The 22,835-nt window shown below is 38.1% G+C and overlaps 1 protein-coding gene across 2 annotated transcripts in view; it reads right to left on the bottom strand.

The window, feature by feature from the left end:
• Positions 1-22,835, bottom strand: part of DENND5A (DENN domain containing 5A) — a 99,638-nt gene that overhangs the window by 28,082 nt on the left and 48,721 nt on the right. For both annotated transcript variants that reach the window (XM_081797379.1, XM_006728502.2), the window contains exons 5-8: positions 18,683-18,870; positions 9,236-9,553; positions 7,756-7,971; positions 7,016-7,250 (exon numbers count right to left, since the gene is read on the bottom strand). In XM_081797379.1, the coding sequence (XP_081653505.1) occupies positions 7,016-7,250; positions 7,756-7,971; positions 9,236-9,553; positions 18,683-18,870 (957 nt within the window). The remainder of the gene's footprint in view (positions 1-7,015; positions 7,251-7,755; positions 7,972-9,235; positions 9,554-18,682; positions 18,871-22,835) is intronic.

The raw sequence follows: 22,835 nt of genomic DNA, 5'->3' as shown, positions 1-22,835 counted from the left end.
CAAATATTTTTTTAAAATATACCATATTTTAGGCCATAAAGTAAGTCTCAATTCATTTAAGATCATTTGAATCATACAAAATATGTCCTCTGACCACAATGATCAATAATAACATCTTAAAACTAAGTAACACACTTCTATATAAAACTCATGGGTCAAAAAGAAATCAAAAGAGAAAGTTTTCTGAAACTGAATAAAGATGAAAACACAAAATATCAGCATATGTCATTAAAACATTACTCGAAAGGAGATTTACAGCACTAAATACCTATTTTAGAAAAGGAAGGTCTCAAACTAATGACCTCAGCTTCCACCTTAAGAAACCGGAAAAAGACAAGGAAATTAAATCCAGAGCAAATACAAGAAAGGAAAAAATAAAGGCCAGAATAAAATCAGTGAAACAGCAAACAGAGAAAATTAAAAATCCAAACAGTGGTTCTTTCAGAAGATCAGTAAAACTAATAAAAAAGTCCAGTCAGGATAAAAAGTAAAAGACACAAATGAACATTATCAGGAATGAGGTGACATTGCTACAGATTCCACAGATATTAATAAAGGAATATTCAAATAATTTAATGTCAACAAATTTAACAATAGGTTAGATGGAGAAATTCCTTGAAAAACACAAACTGCAAAAGCTCATTTAAGAAGAAACAGATATGAATAACCTTATATCTATTTTAAAAATTGAATCTGTAGTTTATTTTTTATTTTATTTTTTTAGTAGGCTCCACACCCAGTGTGGGGCTTGAATGCACAACCTTGAGATTAAGAGTCACTTGCTCTACTGACTGAGCCAGCCACAGATCCCCGAATCTGTAATTCAAAACCTTCCCACAAAAAACTCCAGGCCCAGATGGCTTCACTAATGAATTCTGCCAAACATCCAAAGAAGAAATAGTATCAGTTACACAAGCTCTCAAGGAAACTGAAGAGGAAAGAATACTTGCCAACTTATTCTTTGAAGCTAGCATTATCCTGATACCAAATCAGACCAAAATATTACCAAAAAAAACTATGAACCAATATCCCTCATGAACATAGATGCAAAAATCCTAAACAAAATTTTTGTAAATCTAATCCAATAATATACAAAAAGGATAATACATCATGACCAAATACAGTTTATTTCAGGAATTCAAGTTGATTTACACATTCAAAAATCAATGAATGTCGTCATTCACCAAATTAAAAAACTAAATCTAATAACCGTATAATTACCTCAACAGATGCAGAAAAAGCATCTGACAAAATACAACATCCACTTCTGATAAAAATTCTCAACAAACTAGTAACAGAAACAAATATCCATCTAATAAAAGATATTCACTGAGGGGCACCTGGGTGGCTCAGTCAGTCAAGCATCCAACTCTTGATTTCAGTTCAGGTCATGAACTCAGGGTAGCGAGATTGAGCCCCATGTTGGGTTCCGTGCTCAGTGGGGAGTCTGCTCGAGATTCTCTCTCTCCCTCTCCCTCTGCCCCTTCCCCTCCACATGCTTGCTTGCTTTCTCTCTCAAAATAAATAAATAAATCTTAAAAAAAAAAAAGATATCCATTGAAAAACCTACAGCTAACATCATACTTAATGGTAAATGCTTTCCCCTAAAATCAGGAATAAGACAACAATGTCCACTATCACCATGTCTATTTGACACTGTAGTAAAGGTTCTAGCCAGTGCAATATGGTTAAGATAAAGAAAAGACATCTGGATTGAAAAGGAAAAAGTAAAACTATCACTATTTGCAGGTAATATGATTATGTAGAAAAATCTGCTAGAATGAACAAAAAACTACTAGAAATAATATAGTACGGCTGTAGGGCACATATCAATATACAGAACTCGTATTTCTAAATATTAGCCATGAACAATCAGAAATTAAAATACCAAAAAATATGACATACTTAAAAGATAAATCTGACAAAAGATAGGCAAAACTTGCACAGTGAAAACTATATAACACTGCTGAGAGAAACTAAAGAAGACCTAAATGACCTAAATGAATGGAGAGATACGCCATGTCCACGGATCAGAAAACTCAATAACGTTAAGGTGTCAAATCTCCCTAAATTATCTATAGATTCAAGGCAATTTCAATCAAAATCTCAGAAGATTATTTGTGAAAACTGGTAAGCTAATCCTATATATATATGAAATACAAAGAGCCCAGAATAGTCAAAGCAACTTTGAAAAAGAAGAATAGAGTCGGAGGACTAACATTACCTGACTTCAAGATTTCATATAAAGCTACAGTAATCCAGACAATGTGGTACTGATGTAAATGGAGACTAAAAGATTAATGAAACAGAACAGAGAATCCAGAAATAGACCCACATGTATATAGATCACGGATATTTTGATAAAGGTTAGAAAGCAATTCACTGGAGAAAGGATAGTCCTTGCTGGCTAACAGAACATAATTTAAAAAAAAAAAAAAAAGGATATTCTTTTCAACATGTGATGCTGGAACAAGTGGATATCCACATGGAAAAAATGACCTTGGATCCTTAGCTTACACTATCTATAAAAATTAACTTGAAATGGATCATAGGCCCAAATATAAAGCCTGAAAACATAAAACTTCTAGAAAGAGATATAGAGAAAAAAAAATCTGTGACCTTGGTTAAGCAAAAATTTCTTACATATAATATCAAAAGTATAATCCATTTTCTCCCTAAGGATTTTAATCTCTACACCTAACATGGGGCTCAAACTCACAACCCTGAGATCAAGAATCTCATGCTCTACCAACTGAGCCAGCCAGGCACCCCATTTTTTTTAAAGATTTGATCCATTTTTTAAAAAACTGATAATTCAGTCCTCTTCAAAATTTAAAATGTTGTTCTTAAAAAACCACTGTTAAGAGAACAAAAAGACAAGCCACAGAGTAGGGTCAATATATGTAAATCATATATCTGATAAAGGACTTGTATCCAGAATATAAAAACAACTTTCAAAACTCAAAAAACAAACAAAAAACCCCCAAAAAGGTGGGGGGGAGACACTTCACCAGAAAAGATGAAATGAATGAATGGCAAGTAAGCAGATGGAAAAATGTTCAACATCATTTGTCATCAGGAACACCCAAATCAAAACCACAATGAGGTATTACTACAAACCCAGTAGAATGGCTAAAATGGAAAAGACTGACCATACTCAATGTTGGCAACAATGTAGAGTAACTATAACTGTCATACACTACTAGTGGGAATATAAAATGTACAACCAACCACTTTGAAAGACAATTTGTCAGTTTCTTTAAAAAAGTCAACATACAAATATCACATGATCCAGTCATTCCACTCCTAGGTATTTATGCAAGGGAAAGGAAAACATGTAGACAAATGTTCATAGCCCAAATGCCTACCAACTGGTAAATAAACAAACTTCAGTAATATCCATACAATGGAATACTACTCAGCAATAAAGGGAATATGAATGAACCTCAAAATAATTATGCAGAGTAAAAGAAGCCAAACTAAAAAACAACAACAACAAAAACATACTGTGTGATTCCATTTATATAAACTTCTAGAAAATGAACTCTATAGTAGCAGAAATCATAGCACTGGTTGCCTCAGGATTTGGGGAGAGAATGGGGAGGGGACAGGTTGGAGGTATTACAAAAGGCCATGAGAAAACTTTTGAGGGTGATGGGTGTATTTGCTTGTTCTTGATATAAATTTAAACATATATCAAAATTTTAAGTATGTGCAGTTTTCTTATACGTCAATTATACCTCAGAAAAAAAATTTTAAAGATTTTATTTATTTATTTATGAGAGAGAGAGAGTGCACAAGCAGGGGGAGTGGTAGGCAATGAGAGAAGCAGGCTCCCCGCTGAGCAGGGAGCCTGCTGAACTCAATCCCAGGACCCCAGGATCATGACCTGAGCAGAAGGCAGACGCTTAACCGACTGAGTCACCCAGCTGTGCCCAGAAAAATATTTTCTTAATATTTTATGTATTTATTTGAGAGAGAGAGAGCACAAGCTGAGGGGAAGGTTAGAGGGAGAGGGAGAAGGAAAAGCAGACTCCCTGATGAGCGGGGAGCCCAGCTTGGGGCTCGATCCCAGGATCCCGAGATCACGACCTGAGCCGAAGTCAAATACTCAACCAACTGAGCCACCCAAGCACCCCTAAACTTCAAAAACTTTAAAGAATAAGGCAGGTCCCCACCTGTGAGCACAGTGAGCCCTGAAGGGTTCATAACCTGGACCAATCTGTGGGAGCCTGCCTACAGGTTGGGAGGAGGAACAGGCTCATGTGCACTTTGTTTCTCCCCACACCTCCAGCCCTCATATTTGTAGCACCTCTAGACTGGTGTGAGTCATGAGCCAAGCCGGCCAATTAAAAAAAAAAAAAAAAAAATTAAAGAGTATGAACAAAAAAAGCTGGTAACCCTCTTGGTATTTCCTAGAGTCATATAAAAACATCTCAGCCTTTGGGTCTTGATGTTATCCTAGGTCAAGTCACCTTCTCATTTTGGGCCTCCCTCACTTCTTCCCACCCTTACTCTCATTCAACAGAACTTATTCAGTGTCTAAAATGTGCCAGGTGCTATTCTAGGCCCTGCAGATACAATGGTGAATCAAAGGAACATCTTTATCTATAAAATTAGTGGGTTAGAACAATTGATTGCCATCAAGATCCCTTTTAAATGTAGCATTTTAAAAGATCTCTAAAAAGATCCTTTTAGCTAACTGAACATAATAATAAAAAATTTAAAAATAAAAATTTTAAGAAAAAAAAATCCTTTTAGTTATGTTTTTACCATTTTCCAATCAGATTGCTTCAAGAAGTTGAGGTGTGAGATGGAGTGAGGTGACTGAACTAGTCCTCCAGGCTAGGGATCTGAGACCAGTGGCAAGAACCCTGCTCTCGCATATTTGGAGTACATCTCTCTAGGGCATACCTAAAATATTGCCATTATTCCTAAGAGCAGAGCACAGAGTTGCCGAAGGGTCTGTGACACCCATTTTTCTGAAATGAGTCATACAAATGAGGGTTAGGTGACCCTCCTTCCATATCCTAAACCCCACATTCTAACAAGCCCATAAGAACATGTGCTCTGGCCACAACTGAGACCAGAGTAATTTAAATCCATATGCTGCAGTGCTTGGTGTTCAACAAATGGATTACAGATGGGCTGAGAATTGATTGCCTAGACCCTTGCGGCAGATGGGCAAGGCCTCAAGTGACTAGAGCTTCTCATTTTATAGCCTTTAGCTATACGCAAACTCCTCCCTTTATTTCAGTGAATCATATACAAATATTATCATTTTCAAGTGTGTAACACAACATGAAAAGATTGGGAAGTCCTGATTTAAACTGATGGCTTGGGAGACGTTTCTCTAAACCGACACTCTTTAAAAAAAATCTCCATCAAACTTCTCAGGACCAAAATCTTAGGCAGGGTTCAGGAATACAAAGCCTGATGTGTTCCAGGAGGCAGGCATGACTATGTTAGAGTAATCCACTTGCATAGGCAACATGTCCTCATGTCATCTTAATGAAAAGCCTGGAACAAGAGTTGAAAGGTAAAGAGAGAAGGCTAGAGAACATAAGTTTGACAAAGAAAAGGACTCTGTCCAAATTGTCACCAGTTTTGGGGCGCCTGGGTGGCTCAGTCAGTTAAGCATCCGACTCTTGATTTCAGTTCCGGTCAGGATCTCAGAGTCGTGAGACTGAGTCCCACATCAGGCTCCATGCTCAGTGCAGAGTCTGCTTGTGATTCTTTCCCCCTCCCACTCCCTACCCCCTCTGCTCTTCCTCACACTCGTGTGCATGCACTCGTGCACTCATTCTCTCTCTCAAATAAAATCTAAAAAAAATTTTTTTAAAGTGTCACCAGTTTCATCTTCAAAACCTAGAAAAATGCCTGGCACATTCATTCACCCAGTAAATATCTGTTGAACACTTACTGTATGTTGAGCATGTAATAGGTATTATACAATTTGGTAAATGAATGAACAAAATATACAAAAGGCTCCAACAAGGACATTGAACAACCCACAAGGAAGTGAACATACTACTTAACGTGACACCTCAAATGAGACTATTCTCTAGCTAAGCTGATCTAGATAGGGCCTCTGTGAACAAAAAGGTCTTTTCAATCACGCACGTAACAAACAACTTTTAACATCTATATGTGTTAGGCCAATACTAGCAGATTAGGGGCAGGAAAATGAGTAAACAGTCTCTGCTCTTAAATTTTCCCCTGATAATAACAGCTCAAACTAAGAGAGATTATAGAGAAGAGGCAAGAACAAAGCACCACAGGAGCACAGAGGGGGAATCCACGGACTCAGCCTGAGGTCGTCAGAGGAAAAGACATTTCACCTAAGTTTTTGTGGCAAATACTGTCAAGTGCCTAATCATAACTCATTCACCCCTTCTTTCTTGCTAATAGGGCCCTGATATTGTTCAGGGTAACATTACACCCAGTTCAATACTCACTTTCACAGCCTCCCTTGCACTTAAGGGTGGTCATATAACATGGTCATGGCCTATGAGACAACAGAAGTTATTGGGAATTTCTGGGAAAGCTCTAGTTTTCTGATACAAGAGGGAAAATACCACTGGTATCAACCTTCCCCTCTTCTTGCCCTGAATGTGAACATAAAAAGCCTCTTGTAACCATGAGGCAACAAGTATGAATATAAAAGTCAATATGTTAAGGATAACTGAGTGAAAAGATAGAATTTCAGTTCTTAATTACACTGTTGAGCAACTGAGCCAACACCAAAACCACTAATTCTGCATTTCTTACTAATTTGAGAAAAATAACCCCCATCGTCTAACCCAAAGCTGATTAAATTCTCTATTACTTATAGCAGGATCCACTCCTAACTGACACAGTGTGAAAGGAGAAGAAGTTTGCCAGGCAAAAAAAGGGGGAGGCTATGGGAGTAATTTACACAAAAGCAGAAACAGGGAGAGAAGCTGGCATGTTTAGGCACAGGGACACCTTAGTGACAAAAACCAAGGCAAGGACAGCACCAAGAAGGCCTCACCTGCTTCATCCACAGTGGTGCACTTCTGGTACATGGATGTGCGGAGAGTAGGTGTCCGAACATTCAACAGCCTGATTTTGTCTACTCGGGAATCAAATACCCGGAGCACAGGGTCTTTATCATCATCGTCATGACACATGATTTTGTTGTCAATGAAAGAAGCAAACATCTGGGTCTCTAGGAACCTTGAGAGGAAGGGCAGATATGGCTCAGGCTGGTCTGACAGAAAAGATGCCTGGTGGGACCAAAAGGAAACACAGTCATTGACAGGGAAGAGAGAAGCAGGTGTATCAGCCTTAACCAGCAAAGGCAACACACCCAAGGGATCCAGTAGGTTAATTTTTCTCTGAAGTTTCCCAGGTCTTTATGAAAAGCAAACAGCAAAATCTCTTCATTGTTTTGTTTTTTTTTAACACTCATATAATTTCAAACATCCTGAAACTTTGACACACTAGCCCAAACTTACTCAGGTAACCTACTGTGGCAACCGATCTTCCCAGAATCCTGATGCTCAACCTGCATGTGCACCTTAGCCTAAGAGAGCTCTCAGACTCAAGGTAAATCACCTGATGGTAATAACCAGGACTCTGTTCTAAAGCAAGATCTTATATTTCATCAACATCACAAGGATTATGAACTTGCTTCCAGCATACAATGCAAGAAAACTCATCTTCAGTTAAATATCCAAAAGGCTCTGGCATGTTCTCATTCCTCACCACCTCTCCAGCAGGATTACTCACTTTATCAAAGTTTTGCATCTGCTCCCTGTTGGTAAACCAGGACTCCTTATCCTGGCTGGGCTGAATGACAAACACTTCATAGTCTGCAAACATCTGAGTGAAACGATTTGCAAAAACTTCGCGGATCTGAATGTTTAGCTGGTAAATCCTGAGTTCTTCCTCATCACACTGAACCTTCAGATCCTTATTGCTGCTGGGGTCTTCACGCACTTCCAGCTACAAAAAAAGAAAAAACAGCTGAATAATAACCTTTTTCTTTTTTTTTTTTAAAGATTTTATTTATTTGACAGAGACAGACACAGCATATAACCTTTTTCTTTATCCCAAAAAAATGCAACTCATCTGTCCCCCACCTCCTCCTACCTTCCCCGCACCTTCCCCCAACAGTGGTCATTACTTCGCAGAAAATGGAGAAAAGAAACAAAAGAAAAAAAATGAAAGGAATTTTGACACACACAAGAGAAAAATGAGGGTGTTGGCACTTGCAGGTACCCAGGAAATGACAGAAATAAGATCATTATGGGCAGAGATTCAGCAATAGAGGAAAAGCTGCCACTTATCTCAAGGGTCAGGGAAAGGAGGAAATCTGGAAAGTCAATGAGAAAATGATAATGCAAAGCAACAAAGTCAGACTCTGGCTCTCCCTTCATCTCTTTGATTTCCTCCCCCACATCACTGATCTTATCTATCTCCCTAAGAATTTCTCCTTACTGTGTCTGTTTTAACCTCTCTAAATATTCCTCTGCTCCTCTTTAGCCATGATTTTTAAAAAATATCTGCTTTCCTAACTAAATAGAACAGGAAAATGAAATGTTTCACACTTTACTAAAAAAAACAGCCCAACAAAATGATTACATTGGCCCATTCTGCTTATATGTAATTTACAAAAATAACTTAACAGTGAGAATGGGGGAGTGTGAAGAAATGGGTAAAAAAACTACAGAAAGCTGATAGTCTTATCAAAGTCGGGAGATGGAAAGCTAACTTCAGCCTGGAAAGCGCATAGGACTAGCATTCAGGAGGACCAGGATCTAGCCTCTGCTCAGTCACATACTAGACATTTAATCTTGGGCTCTCTTAGCCTTGGTTTCTTGAGCTATAAAACAGTGTTAACAATACCTGCTCTGCATGCTGTAGGTTTCCATGAAACTCACAGGGCAATGGATTTGGAAGAGGTCTGAATACAAAAATTACCACTGTCCTCCCTCCAAGTCACTCTGCTATAGTGTTCACAAAGAATGACAGCAAGCTCTCCTTGATGCTCAGGTGAGAAGCTATCCAAATTTAGATTTAAATAGCATTTCCTAAGATAATGTTTGCCAAAGCTGAATCCAGAGTCTCCCATCCAAGAGCCTTCTTCCAAGGCTCACAAATAAGCCTTGCCCTGGACTAGGTGCTTTCTTATCTCACACTATAATTTCACCAGGACAGCCCCCTCGTACAGACCAAACCTGTCAAAAATTCATATACAGCATCATACCTTTTCCAGGCTCACCCCAGTCCTCTTGACCAAGGCCTGCAGCCGGGCAATAGTTTCATTCTCCTTGAGGAGCTCATAGGAATGCAAAGGGGAGCCTGCGATGTTCCCATTCCTCTTGTCAGAGACAAGCTCAGAGGCCCGGAGCCTCTTCAGCTTGGAGGCACTCTCGCTGCAATGAAGGTTCCCTTCAGGGGGAATGCCAAATGCCATGAGAATCTCAGAGACTTCCTGGACAAACTCCAACTTGTTGGGAAACTGAGGCAGGTCCTCTGGCAGCTCAATGAAGTGGTTGTCAATGTCCACAAAGCAGAGGTTAGCCTGGCAACCAAAACAGGATGAGTGTGAACAACTCCAGAGCATTGAGAGCATTAGGAAGGAAGAAGGTTTAGAAAGGATAATGAACAAGAGAGAGAAGAGGAAATATCTGAAATTGGCATGTATGAGATACAATATAAAGAAATGGGGCTCAGAAAGGAAATTGACCTAAGTTCCAATCTTCCCCTGCCACTTTCTCGGGAAAGTTACTTAACCTTTCTGATTCAGTGTCCTCAGTTATAAAATGGAAATAAAGAGATAAAAACAGTTATCTTAGAGAGTGTTAAGGATTCTGTGATGACACAGATATTGAGCACCTAGCACAAAAGTCACACATATAGTAAATGCTCATAAAATGTTTGTTGAATTCATGAATTCTTATAGTAGTAAAGAGAACACCAGGAGTGAGTCAGAAAGTCTAGGTTCCAGGTCTGACTCCAGCACGGTATCTCCCTATATGACCCTGAGCATACCATTACCCCTTTTGAGCCTTAGTTTTAATTTGTTAAGATTTGGTGGCTGGTCTTAATTATTTCTGTGCTTTGTTCTGGCTTTGAGGTTGCTTCTGAAAAGATGTACAGAGACAGCACTGTCATACACTGCTGGTGAGGCAGGTAGTATTGATTAACAAAGAAAAACTTGGCAATATCTATCTACTCTTATTTTACAGACAAAAACCGTTACAGAGAGGTTAAGTAACTTGTTCAAAGTCACACAGCTAGTAAGTAGAACTGGGATTTGAACTGAGCTAGCCTGACTTTAGACATACGCTCAAGCTCTTAACCCTCGGCGCTCCTCTCCTTACAGGTCCCTACACATTTCTTGTTCAATTTAATTTAAATATTTTATAACTCCTGTCCCTATTGGTATTTCCTTATAGCTATAAATTAGAAAAGCCTTTTAAAAAAATATTTCTCGGGGCGCCTGGGTGGTTCAGTTGGTTAAGCGACTGCCTTCGGCTCACGTCATGATCCTGGAGTCCCGGGATCGAGTCCCGCATCGGGCTCCCTGCTCGGCAGGGAGTCTGCTTCTCCCTCTGACCCTCCTCCCTCTCATGCTGTCTCTCATTCTCTCTGTCTCAAATAAATAAATAAAATCTTTAAAAAATAAAAAATAAAAAAATTTAAAAAATAAAATAAAATAAATAAAAAAAATATTTCTCTTATAACCATGAGCCTGTCTAGCCAAGACAACTATCATTTCCTTCACTGCAGCGCATTATTATATGCTTAAGAGTGTTTCTGTTTCAAGATGAAACCAGAGAGGGAGACAAACCGTAAGAGACTCTTAATCTTAGGAAACAAATTGAGGGTTGCTGGAGGGGAGGGGGGTGGGGGGATGGGTAACTGGGTGATGGACATTGGGGAGGGTATGTGTTGTAATGAGTACTGGGTTATTATGTAAGACTGATGAATCACAGACCTGAACCCCTGAAACAAATAATACATTATATGTTAATTAAAAAAAAAAAGTTTGAGAACCACTGATCTAAAAAAAGGGATCTGAAATTTGCTGAATGAATTAAACATAATACAGAAATAAAAAAAAGAGCGTTTCTGTTTTATGTCCTTTAACAGATGAATGGATAAAGATACACACACAAACACACACACATATACACACAATGGAATGTTACTCAGCCATCAAAAAGAATGAAATCTTGCCATTTCCAACGACATGGATGGAACTAGAAGGCATCATGCTAAGTGAAATAAGTCAGTCAGAGAAAGACAAATACTGTGATTTCACTCATATGTAGGGGAATTTAAGAAACAAAACAGATGAACACAGGGGAAGGGAAGGAAAAGAAAAAGAAAATAAGATGAAAACAGAGAGGGAGACCACAAAAGACTCTTAACTCTAGGAAACAAACAGGGTTGCTGGAGGGGAGGTGGATGGGGGGATGGGGTAACTGGGTGATGGGCATTAAGGAGGGCACTTGATGGCATGAGCACTGGGTGTTACATGCAACTGATGAATCACTAAATTCTACCTCTGAAACTTAAAAAAAAAAGTGTTTCTGTTTTGTTCATATAACAGAAATGATAATGTTACCTATGCCATAAATTTGAGGATTATGAGACAATAAATGTTCAGGCCCATAGTACATAACAAATGCTAATTAACATTGTTATTATTACTGTGGAAGATAAAAACTTCAATGAATGGATATCATATATAACAATAATATATGATAGGAAAATTTCACATTGAAAAGATGCTAATAATCACCCTACTTATTTGTAAATTTAATGTAAATTTTTTTCAAAATTCCAGAAAGATTTTTTTTTTGAAGGGAGTGTCTGATGAATTAATTCCGAATCTTGCCTGAAAGAATAAAACAGCCAAAAAATTTTTGAGAAAACACTTGCCTTACTGGATTCTAATATAAACATAAAATAATAATCTGTTGGAAAAGAAGAGTCTTGAACAGACCCATGTATGTGGATGGATCATTCAATAAATGTTTTCGGGACAAACGGCTATACATTTAGAAATGTTAAAATAGAATACCATAAATAAATGAGATAGATTGAAGATTTAAATATAAAAAATAAAGCCACTCTATTTTCTTAAAAAGAGTATCTTTTAGCGATAGATACTGAATATATTTGATTGACATTAACACTGCTGTGTGAGGTTTGTTTAAAAATAATCCAGTAGAATGAGTGAGGAGAGGGAGGTCAATACAGAAAGAAGAGTAGCCATGAGTTGATGATTATCACAGAATGATGGATGCTAGTCTCTTTACTCTTATATGTAATTCATATTTTCCATAACAAAAAGTTTAAAAAGTTAAATAAACCCACAAAGTATTAACACAACTATAAAAGATCACTGCTCTATGTTAAGGTAGAGTTGGGCTTTCTAAAACTTTATACAAGGCTAAAAACCATAAAGGTAAATACTGCCATAAAAAAATTAAAAGATAAACAATCTAGGAAACAGTATTTGCCACACATAACACAAGGTTAATAGCCAAAGAAAGCACTGAAACAAAAATAATCCACCCAACTGAAAAGTGGGAACTCGTTATGGAAGGCAAACACAGAAGAACTTTCAGTTAATTAACTTCAAATATATGAAAAGATGGGGGTGCTTGGGTGGCTCACTCAGTTAAGCTGCTGACTCTTGATTTCAGCTCATGTCATGATCTCAGGGTCCTGGGATAGAGCCCTGCATCAGGCTCCATGCTCAGGGGGAGTCTGCTTGAGGATTCGCTCTCTCCCTCTCCCTCTGCTCCTCCCCCAACTCACACACACTCTCTCTTGTGCTCTCAAATAAATAAAGCTTTAAATGTGTGTATATATACATATACACACACACACAGATAAAGTTGTTCAATTTTGCTAATAATCCAAGAAATACAGACAAAATATTTTTTACCTACTGGGTTGGCAAAGATCTACAAGATTTTTAAGTCCAATGCTGGCCAAATTACTAGAAAACAAGTATCTCATACACTGTTATTAGGAATATAAAATGAAAACTTTCTGGGGACAATCTTAAGGACATTTTCTTCCTGGGCAATCCAAAAACTAGAATATTACCAATACTTTATCTACCTATACACTCCTCCCCCATCCCATCCTCCAACCTACACATTCCCATCCCCAGGTAACCACGATCCAGAATTCTCTATTTATTACCTTTTTGCCCTTTGTTTTACAATTTATCACATATATATGCCTTTAAGTGTTTGTTTTTTAAATTTATGAAAGAATTGCCATTCCTTAAGTAGTGTTGTGGTACTACTATTTTTCTTCACTCAATATGAGGTTCCTAAGATTCAGCCATTTTCTTATATGTAGCTATATGATATCCATTTTCATTCTTGTATAATATTCTGCTGTGTGGATGTAGCACAATTTATTTATTAATTTTCCCATTAAAGGGCATTTAAGTTCTTTCTTCTTTATTGCTTTTACATTTTTACATGTTTTCTTGGACACATGTGCAAGATCTTCTCTTGGCTGTATCCTAGGAGTGGAACTGCTGTGTTGTAAGCTATGCAAACATTCAACCTTGTAAGATAATGCCTACCTGTGTCCAAAGTGGTTATAAAAATTTACATTTTTATCAGCAATCTACTGATTAAAATCCTACCACAACTTGGTATCAACAGATTTCTTAAGTTTGCCACTGAAATAGGTGCATTTAATTTATACTTGTCTGGTTGCTAGTGAAAAAAATGTGCAATTTTTGTGCAATACTTGTTCATGTCTTTAGCCCATTTTTCTACTGGGCTGCTTATCATCTTACTGGTTTGTACAAGTTCTTTACAATCTCCTGATGCTAATTCTTTGTAGGTTATATGTGTCACATATCTTTTAGTTTTTATCATTTTCCATTTAAGATGTCTTTCTCTTAATTTAAAAAATCAAATTTATACTCTGGTTTCTCTTCAGACCACATAAATTTTTTGCCTTTTACTAAAAAATCAAATTTATCAATCTTTTATTTTAGGGATAGTGCTTTCTGTATCTTGTTTATAAAGTCCCTACTCAGAGGTCAGAAATGTACTTATTATCTTTAGAAGATTTAAACTTTTGCTCTTGATGTTTACAACTTCTTAATCCATCTCAAGTTGATTTTGTTATAGTGGAAGGTAGGGATCCTTTTACTTTTTTCCCTTTTAGACAAATAATTTTTCCAGCTCCATTATTAAACAGTCCCTCCTTTGGGATAGTACCTCTATTGTATATCAAAGTGCTGATCCACTGATCCTTCTATTTTTACCTGTACCAATAAATAAGTCTTGTAATCTAAAAGAAGAGGTGGGAGGATGACATAAGTCTAGCTAAATATAACTATTCCACAAACTCTCAATCTATTAAAACTGCATGTTTCAACATGTCCATGCATGCATTCATTCAATAAACACTTGCTGGGTGCATAAACTAGTCCTTCTACCAATCCACAATAAAAAAAGAGAACTTTCCCATATCTAAGATAAAAAGATTAGAAGAAAAATAGTTTTAAAATTCACTACTTTCTGAATTCAAAGGGGCACATGTACCCCAATGCTTATAGCAGCAATGTCCACAATAGCCAAACTATGGAAAAAGCCCAAATGTCCATCGACAGATGACTGGATAAAGAAGATGTGGTATATATACACAACTGAATACTACTCAGCCATCAAAAAAAAAAAAAAGAAATCTTGCCATTTGCAACGACGTGGATGGAACTAGAGCGGAAGGGAGAAGAGAGGAAAAAAAAAAACAAGACGACAAAATCAGAGAGGGAGATCAACCATAAGAGACTCTTAATCATAGGAAACAAAGTGAGGGTTGCTGGAGGGGAGGATGCTGGGGGGATGGGGTAACTGGGTGCTGGACATTAAGGAGGGCACACGATGTAATGAGCACTGGGTATTATATAAGACTGATGAATCATTTAATCTCCTGCCTTGTTGGGCGAGGCCATGGGAAGACTTAGCTGCTCTGGGGTAGTAACCACATGGATCCCCAAAATCCCACAAAGTCTCCAAATCTTTTCCTGCAAGAGGTCACAATGCTCCTTCCCAGCCCTGAGTTCCTAATACCAAATCACAGCCAGCTTCACCCCTAGTCTATCTCCATGTTATTCACTGAAGGGGAGCTCAACACACATGTTACTGGGAAAAGCTACTGAAGGAGTATTTTGAGAAAGGAAAAAAAACAGTAGGAAAGAAAGAAGGACCCAAGATAGAAAGAAGTAACACCCTCTTCTTTACTCTAATATCCTCTGCCTGTTTCCCCTGACATAGCTGTGGACAAACTGCCTCCTTCCTGGACTGAAACCCAAAAGAGATGCACAGGACAAAGAATGCCTCACAAAGGCAGCTCAGCACTTTCCCTTGCTCAGGGACAGCTGAGCTCATGTGTTTGTATAAAAAGGAACAAAGGGCTTTTTCATAGATTTCTGATGCCCCAAGATGGGGTGGCAACTGATGAATTTGGGATCTAAGAAATGTACAATCTTCACCCCTCTAGAGAAAGTCCTTTTTTTTTTTTTTTAAGATTTTATTTATTTATTTGACACAGAGAGAGCACAAGCAGGGGGAGCAACAGAGGGAGAGGGAGAAGCAGACTCCCCGCTAAGCAGGGAGCCCTATGCGGGACTCGATCCCAGGATCCTGGGATCATGACCTGAGCCGAAGGCAGACGCTTAATGATTGAGCCACCCAGGTGCCCCCTAGAGAAAGTCCCTTTTATAAATCAAGCTTGCCTCACCACCCTAATGATGCACCCTTGCAGAGGCCCAGGTGATTTTCCCCAGTTCTGCCTCAAACCTCTTTCTAGCTGCATAAAGATACCACAGGATGTCCATCAAAATGTTAAAAGTAGTTTATCTCTGGGTGGTAAAATCTGAAGTCATTTTTACTTCATTTTTATGCTTTTGTGCACTTTTAGAATTTTTTACTACAAACATGTATCACTTATGGGACGTCTGGTTGGCTTGACTGGTACAGCATGTGACTCTTCATCTCGGGATTGTAAGTTTGAGTCCCACGTTGGGTGTAGAGATTACTTAAAAATAAAATCTTAAAAAATATATATATATGTGTATATATATATAATTTGTGACACATCCCAAAGTTGTCTTTCAGAGATATTATTAGTCTTCACTCATTATGCACACCTTTCAGGGCCCTTTACTCCTTGAGAAAGTTCTCACCAGTCTATAGTTCCCCGGAGGGACTACACAGGCTCAGGTATTCTACAGGTTATCTGCTAAAAATCAAGGTAAATATCCAGCTATGAAACAACCTGCACAAATATGTGACCTTCAAAGGGACAGTCTCTGGATGAAGTGGGACTCTGAAACCCGAGAATTGCTTATTAAGTATGCACAGGTATTCCTCAGTTCCACTGTCACCTCTCCTTCCCAGACCACAGGGGGACGCAAAGGATGTAGCAATGATGGAGACTACCGCAAAAGCAGAGACCCCAATACCCAGAACAGAGTGAACTTTTGGGTTTCTCAAACAACCCTTGGTTTCTCAAACAGTCCCACTGAGTCCCCCATTAAGAAAACTGCTGGTCTCCTAGCAGCCTCTTCATACACCCACCAACATGAGGCACCCAAAGAACGATGCTGAGGGATCCTACAGGGAACAGAACTTGCCCTAAATATACAGCAAGCTGATGCTAAATATGAAAATAAAACTGAGAAAACTGGCTTCTTGCCTAGTGACCTACATATTACACTGGTATGTAGCATGCCTCTTTAGCTCTCTACCTCAACCATTTTTTGCTGTTATTCTTATTCTGACTTTACGAAATGATAGATTTATTCTGAAGGTATGTCAATTTAAATATGCATTTTCCATTCTCCAAACTTTGATATGTACTCTTCATATACATTTATCAGTAAAACAAATATATATAAAAACCCAATACCCCAACTCAATAATTTTCTCCATCATTTAGATCTTTTCTTCCTTAATTAATCTTGTCCCACTCCAAACAATACAAAGCTCTATAAAATCAAAGCAGCAAAGGAGGTGGAAAGGGAAGAAGCTACAAGGAGGACATTTTGCTCCTAAAACCAAAGGAGAAAGGAAAAGTAGAAATGCATCTGACTATAATGTAAATATTACAGGTGTGATCTATCAGGGTTTCATCAAGGACGCTGCCCAGCCATGCCCAACAACATGAGTGAGGCTCAGATCCAATTCCAGGGGACCGTGCTCTTCTTTGGAGGTTTCCTTACCAATATTACTTAGTTATGCAAAAACCTCCCTCCATAAACATTTGGAGGAGGGAGGAAACAGAGCCATGTAACACCAGTGTATGTATACTCCAAAATCTTGTTCCCAGGCCTTTCTAATGACTAAGAAATTCAGAATATGAAAACCTTTCTTCCAAATGGTTTCATACCAGCCACAAAATGACATAAAAAGGTAGACCAGTTCTTTGGGTAATTCTAGAAAAATAAAACAATCTTATTTTAATCATGCTTTAAATCTGCTTTAGAATAAAGCAGGAAATAAACAAATACATATTTTTAATTAATTCTTTTGGTATCTGAAACAATAGGAGAAAGAAGCAGGCCATCCTCACAGCAAGAGAGGAAAAGCATTCTCTCAAGGTCTTATCTTGAACAAGGGAAGTTTTCAAAGCTGGCTCAGCATCACAAGAATCACTATGATCATGGGCGCCTGGGTGGCTCAGTCGTTAAGCGTCTGCCTTCGGCTCAGGTCATGATCCTAGGGTCCTGGGATTGAGCCCCACATCTGGCTCCCTGCTCAGCAGGAAGCCTGCTTCTCCCTCTCCCACTCCTCCTGCTTGTGTTCCTGCTCTCACTATCTCTGCCTCTGTCAAATAAATAAATAAAATCTTTAAAAACATAAAAATAAATAAAATAAATTCAGTAGTCCCTGTGGGTAAGCCTGAGGTTTAATACCTACATATCACACTTAAAAAAAAAAAAAAAAGAATCATTATGATCAGGTCAACTTTTACAGATAAACTTGGCCTATAAGAGAAACCTACTGATTTACTGGTCTGAGTAATGAAATAATTATGGAATTATGTTATGTGGGATTTCCTTAAAATAATAGGGGGTAGGAGGTATAAAAGTAAAATACAATTTAACATGTATGATAACTGTTGAAGCTGGGTGCTGAGAACACAGGAATTCATTATGCTACTCTTTTATGTATATTTTTTACAGAATGAAAAGATTTTCTTTTCTTTTTTTTTTTTTTTTAAGTAGGCTCCATGCCCAGCACAGAGCCCAACACAAGGCTTGAACTCAGGACCCTGAGATCAAGACCTGAGCTGAGATCAACAGTCAGAGACCTAACCAACAGAGCCACCCAAGCGTCCCTAAAAAAGATTTCCTAATAAATGTCTTGAGAAGTACATAAAATATTTGAAAACCTGCGTATGGAAAAGGCAATTCATGATAGTATAAACACAGAGATTACAATGAATGTAATGTCACGATAATAAAGATGACAAATGACATAAACTAAGCTAAATGTTCATTGTTTTTACATTTTTTCATGGAAAGTTATTTGTGTTCCTCAAAATAAAATAAGCTTTGTGACACCACCCTGGGCTCACCCCAAAGCCATTCTCTCTCCAATACTAGAATGGGGTCAGGGGCACCAGCACCCAAGCTCCACATTCCTCTCACCTCCTGAGGCAGCTCCAGCTTTGACCGGTCATCCAGGCCATTGGAATGCAAGCCCATCAGGTATGGGACAGGAGCATCTAAGAAATGTAGGAGAGAAGCCGGGAGAATAGGAACATAGACATGCTGCCACTGGAAAGGAAACATGAGAGCTGTAATTGTCTCCGCCACAGTCATCAGTCTCTGGTAATCTAGGTTAAAAAACAAAACACAACACATACAAACCAGTCAAAAACAAAGTACTTGCTTGCCAAATAGTAAGTTAAAACTTTCAGTACAATTTCACATTTAGAAAGGATCAGGATAAACTTCAGCAAGGGTATGCTCAGAGTGTGATTCCTTTGTGGGTATCAGAAAGACAACCCTGAGACCTCAGTGGACCACAAGCTGAAATACACCCACACATACAGGTTCCTGCTAATAATAAAATTTAATATGGAAATATAGTAGAAATCCTAAATGGCACCTTGCTCCAAATACTAAACCAGAATGTTAAGTAGATTCTCTTAAGTAGAAAAGGGTTGGGGAACTGCAACAACAACAGAAGGAACAGTGGCCTGGGTCTTCATTCAGCATGGAAGCTCTTTTACCACCCAGATCTGTCTGCATTCTATAAGGAACTAACATGAGCTCTGCCTTCAAGATCAAGACCAAAGAACCACAAAGCATGCAGAAGCTGGTTTTCCACACTAGCCAAATCTGCCCTCCACCTGGAACTTTTCCTGAATGGCAACAGCACAAATGTGTTATTTTAATACTTCAGTAAAAAGCTTCCCGAGAATTTGAAAGACTCAGAAGATTGACTATCATGCCTCAAAATTCTTATTTTAGGTCAGAGATCTTAGTTTGGAAGGGAAGGCTTTGTGTTCAATAGCTTTCCTTTAGAACACAATTTCTAGACCCATTTTATAAAAGAAAAAAAAGTAATACATTGGCAAAGCCAATAAAATGGACTGGTTAAAATTTTAAAAATTAGTATTCACAAATGGTATAATGGTTTCAGACATTTAAAGACAAAACAGGCACATAAATTTTAAAATCATTTGAGTAATATCCTCTGGAACGGCTGATTTCAAATGAGCTTTCATAAGGGTTAAAGTGTTTTCACATACTAAAAATCCACCCCATCATTTAAACAAATAATAGCTTGGTTCATAAAGGAGTTATAAGTAACAAAAAGCTTTCCCCAAAATGAGGAAGGCTGAGTAAAAAATGAGCAACAGCTGATATGTATCAACTAGGTAGAAGTTTAACAAAGTAGCCCATATTTGCTCACTAATCACGCTTTGAAAATTGCCTATCACCTTACTCCTGGCTAAGCAAAGAAGAGCATAACCTGGAAATAGTTTTTTAACTAATAAGGCAAATATATGGAAATTAATGATTAAAACTTCATCATCCAAACTTAATTTTGAGAGCACTACAGGAAAATGGCTCATATGCTTCTCTGGGGAAACTAAGGCACATGACAGATAAGTGATATAACCAATTAGTGCCTAAAAGTGAACTCAGAGACTGGTCATCAATTAAAAAAAAAACAAGAACTGGTCTAGCAGAAGGACAAAAGAATATAAGCTTCTCATATTCACTAAAGATCAAGGCAAACTAATAAGAGCTGAAGAAGAGAGTCTATCTCATTTTTCATTGTGCCCATACAAAGCATTGTCATTCCTATATTAAAAACTACTTAGTGAAGATTCCCACCCATCATTCAAGCAACAACAAAAACATTTCCCCAATTACAAAAAAAAAAAAAAAAGCAATCTTTGAAGAGTTAAATTGGGTTACTTATATGTATAATTTCAGAAAAAGTATTTAATCCCACATGCAAGTCAACAACTAACAAAATTTATGCCACTGCAAGCCTCTTCTGTGGTATCTCCATTCCATGGGATGCCCGTACAACTTGGCTTAATCTTTCTGCTGAAATTCTTCTGCTCGATGACATTCCAACAATCATTATTAAGAAGAATTCTAATGAGGGGAGCCTGGGTGGCTCAGTCAGTTAAGCGGCTGGCTCTTGGTTTCAGCTCAGGTCATGATCTCAGGTTGTGAGATCGAGCCCCTTGTGGAGCCCTGCATCAGGTTCCACTTAGCAAGGAATCTGCTTAAGATTCTCTCACTCTCCCTACCCCCCACTCACACATGTGCTCTCTCTCTAAAATAAAAATAAAACCTTAAAAAAAAAATTCTAAGGATTCTCCAGATGAGACCTCAATTCTTCTATTTTTCTACATATGTCTGTAAATAATCTACTCAAGAGCAATAATCTTGAGAATCTCAGACATCTTAAGAATTTATTTTAAAATTCAAAATTAAGATGAATCAAAAGAATGCAAAAATGTGGGAGAAAACCTTCAAGTGATATTTAAAGCTGAAGGTCTATGTCCCAACACTGGCTCTTAAACACATTTTGAATAAATATTACACTGAAATATCCCATCCCCATCTTCAGTGTGTATACATACCTACACACACACACCACTGCTGGATTTAAGGGGGGAGCGGGGGGCAGGGCAGGCAGGAGTACCAGAGGCCTTTTCAATCATGAGAAAACCAAAAGACTTCCTCCTTTCTTTGCCCAAAGTCAATAAAGCAGGTGCTTTATATGGCTGGCATTCCTGGCATGTCTGCTCAGGGACAGTAACATCTCACAGAAGGCCAACACAGTTTGAGTGAAGGAGTCCCAAAAATGCCTTTCTCATAAGACTTCCTGGCACTGGACTACTACTTACAGTACCTAGCTACAGTGTCTGCGAACTTCTATTCTATAACCATAAAACAGGGCATCCTAGAGTCTGAAAGAAAAGGCTTTCTCTGCTCCATCAAAGCAGGTTTTCCAATTGCACAGAAATCTAGTTCTGGTTTTTCCCTACCTTTCAAGATAATATCTAATCTAGTATCTAAAACTCAGCCCACTTATTTCTTAAGAGTGGAAAACTTTATTTGCGTCAGATTGAGATCTCTGAAGAGTTCCTTGTGATGCATTTGAAATTACAGGATTCTTAGAAACAAAACACTTCTGGAGGTCAGAGATCATCTCCTCTCTCAAGGCTAAGCCACTTTTCATTTATGTGGTTTAGTTTTACAGACACTAGAAATTTGGAATTGTACAGCCTTTCTAGTCTGAATTGTTGGTTTCTTTTTCTCTACATTTTTTTTATTTTAAAAAAGCAACATCCCACCTTGAAGGATGGCCTAACAAACAATTCCTCAGGGATCCAGTAATCTGGGGTACCCACACTAGGATGCTGACCTCCAAGAGCTGTAACCAACAGCACAAAACCCATTTCTGTACACCAGTACAAATGATAAAATCAGTACCTCCTGTGCCATTGCCTGTGTCTGTGCTCATCATTCCAAGAAGGTGAAACCAATAAACAGGAAGCAGCCGAAGGTCACGTGCACCCAAAGCGTTCCAATCAAAATCAACTGGAGACACTAAGGCTCTAGGCAATTATGTTCTCTTAAAGTTCCCATAATGTTTAATGAGCAATTACTTTTAACAAAAGGAGATAATGCAAAACATAGTGGGTTGTGAGGGAGGGAGGAATCAGCACGTTTTCATGGCTTGTCTCTGTGCAGAGAAAGACAATAGCTTTGGGACCACTCTACAGAAAATCCACCCCTAAACAAACTACAGGGCCAGTTCTACACATTGGAAACTGAATCATGAACTGTCCTTGCATACTCACACTTCTGTGAAAACTTTATGAATAAGGATGTTTCTCACGTACTCTTTGTTCTTAGGAAACAAAACCTAATCTCTATGTCCCTATATCTCCAAGATACATCATTAAATGAAAGAAAGTGCAAAACAGTAATTAGCATGCTCCCATTTGTGTTGTTTCTAAAAAGTATGTATGTTGTATATGCACGATTATGTATGGAAGGAAACAGGAAACAATGGTAATCTCCCTGAAGGAGAACCAGGGGCCAGAAGTGGAAGTCTTACACTTCACTATATACCTTTTTGTAATGTGTTAAAATTCCTACCATATGATTGAAAGGCTTTTTTCCTACATTTTAATATACCATATTTAATATAGCCACTTTGGAAAACAGTGTGGAGGTTCCTCAAAAAATTAAAAATAGAGCTACCCTATGACCAAGCAATTGCACTACTGGGTATCTACCCCAAAGACACAGATATAGT

Source organism: Leptonychotes weddellii, chromosome 11 (genome assembly GCF_054177405.1).
Source record: "Leptonychotes weddellii isolate Sample4059 chromosome 11, ASM5417740v2, whole genome shotgun sequence".
Lineage (NCBI taxonomy): Eukaryota > Metazoa > Chordata > Mammalia > Carnivora > Phocidae > Leptonychotes > Leptonychotes weddellii.
This window is presented reverse-complemented; position numbering and strand designations above follow the sequence as displayed.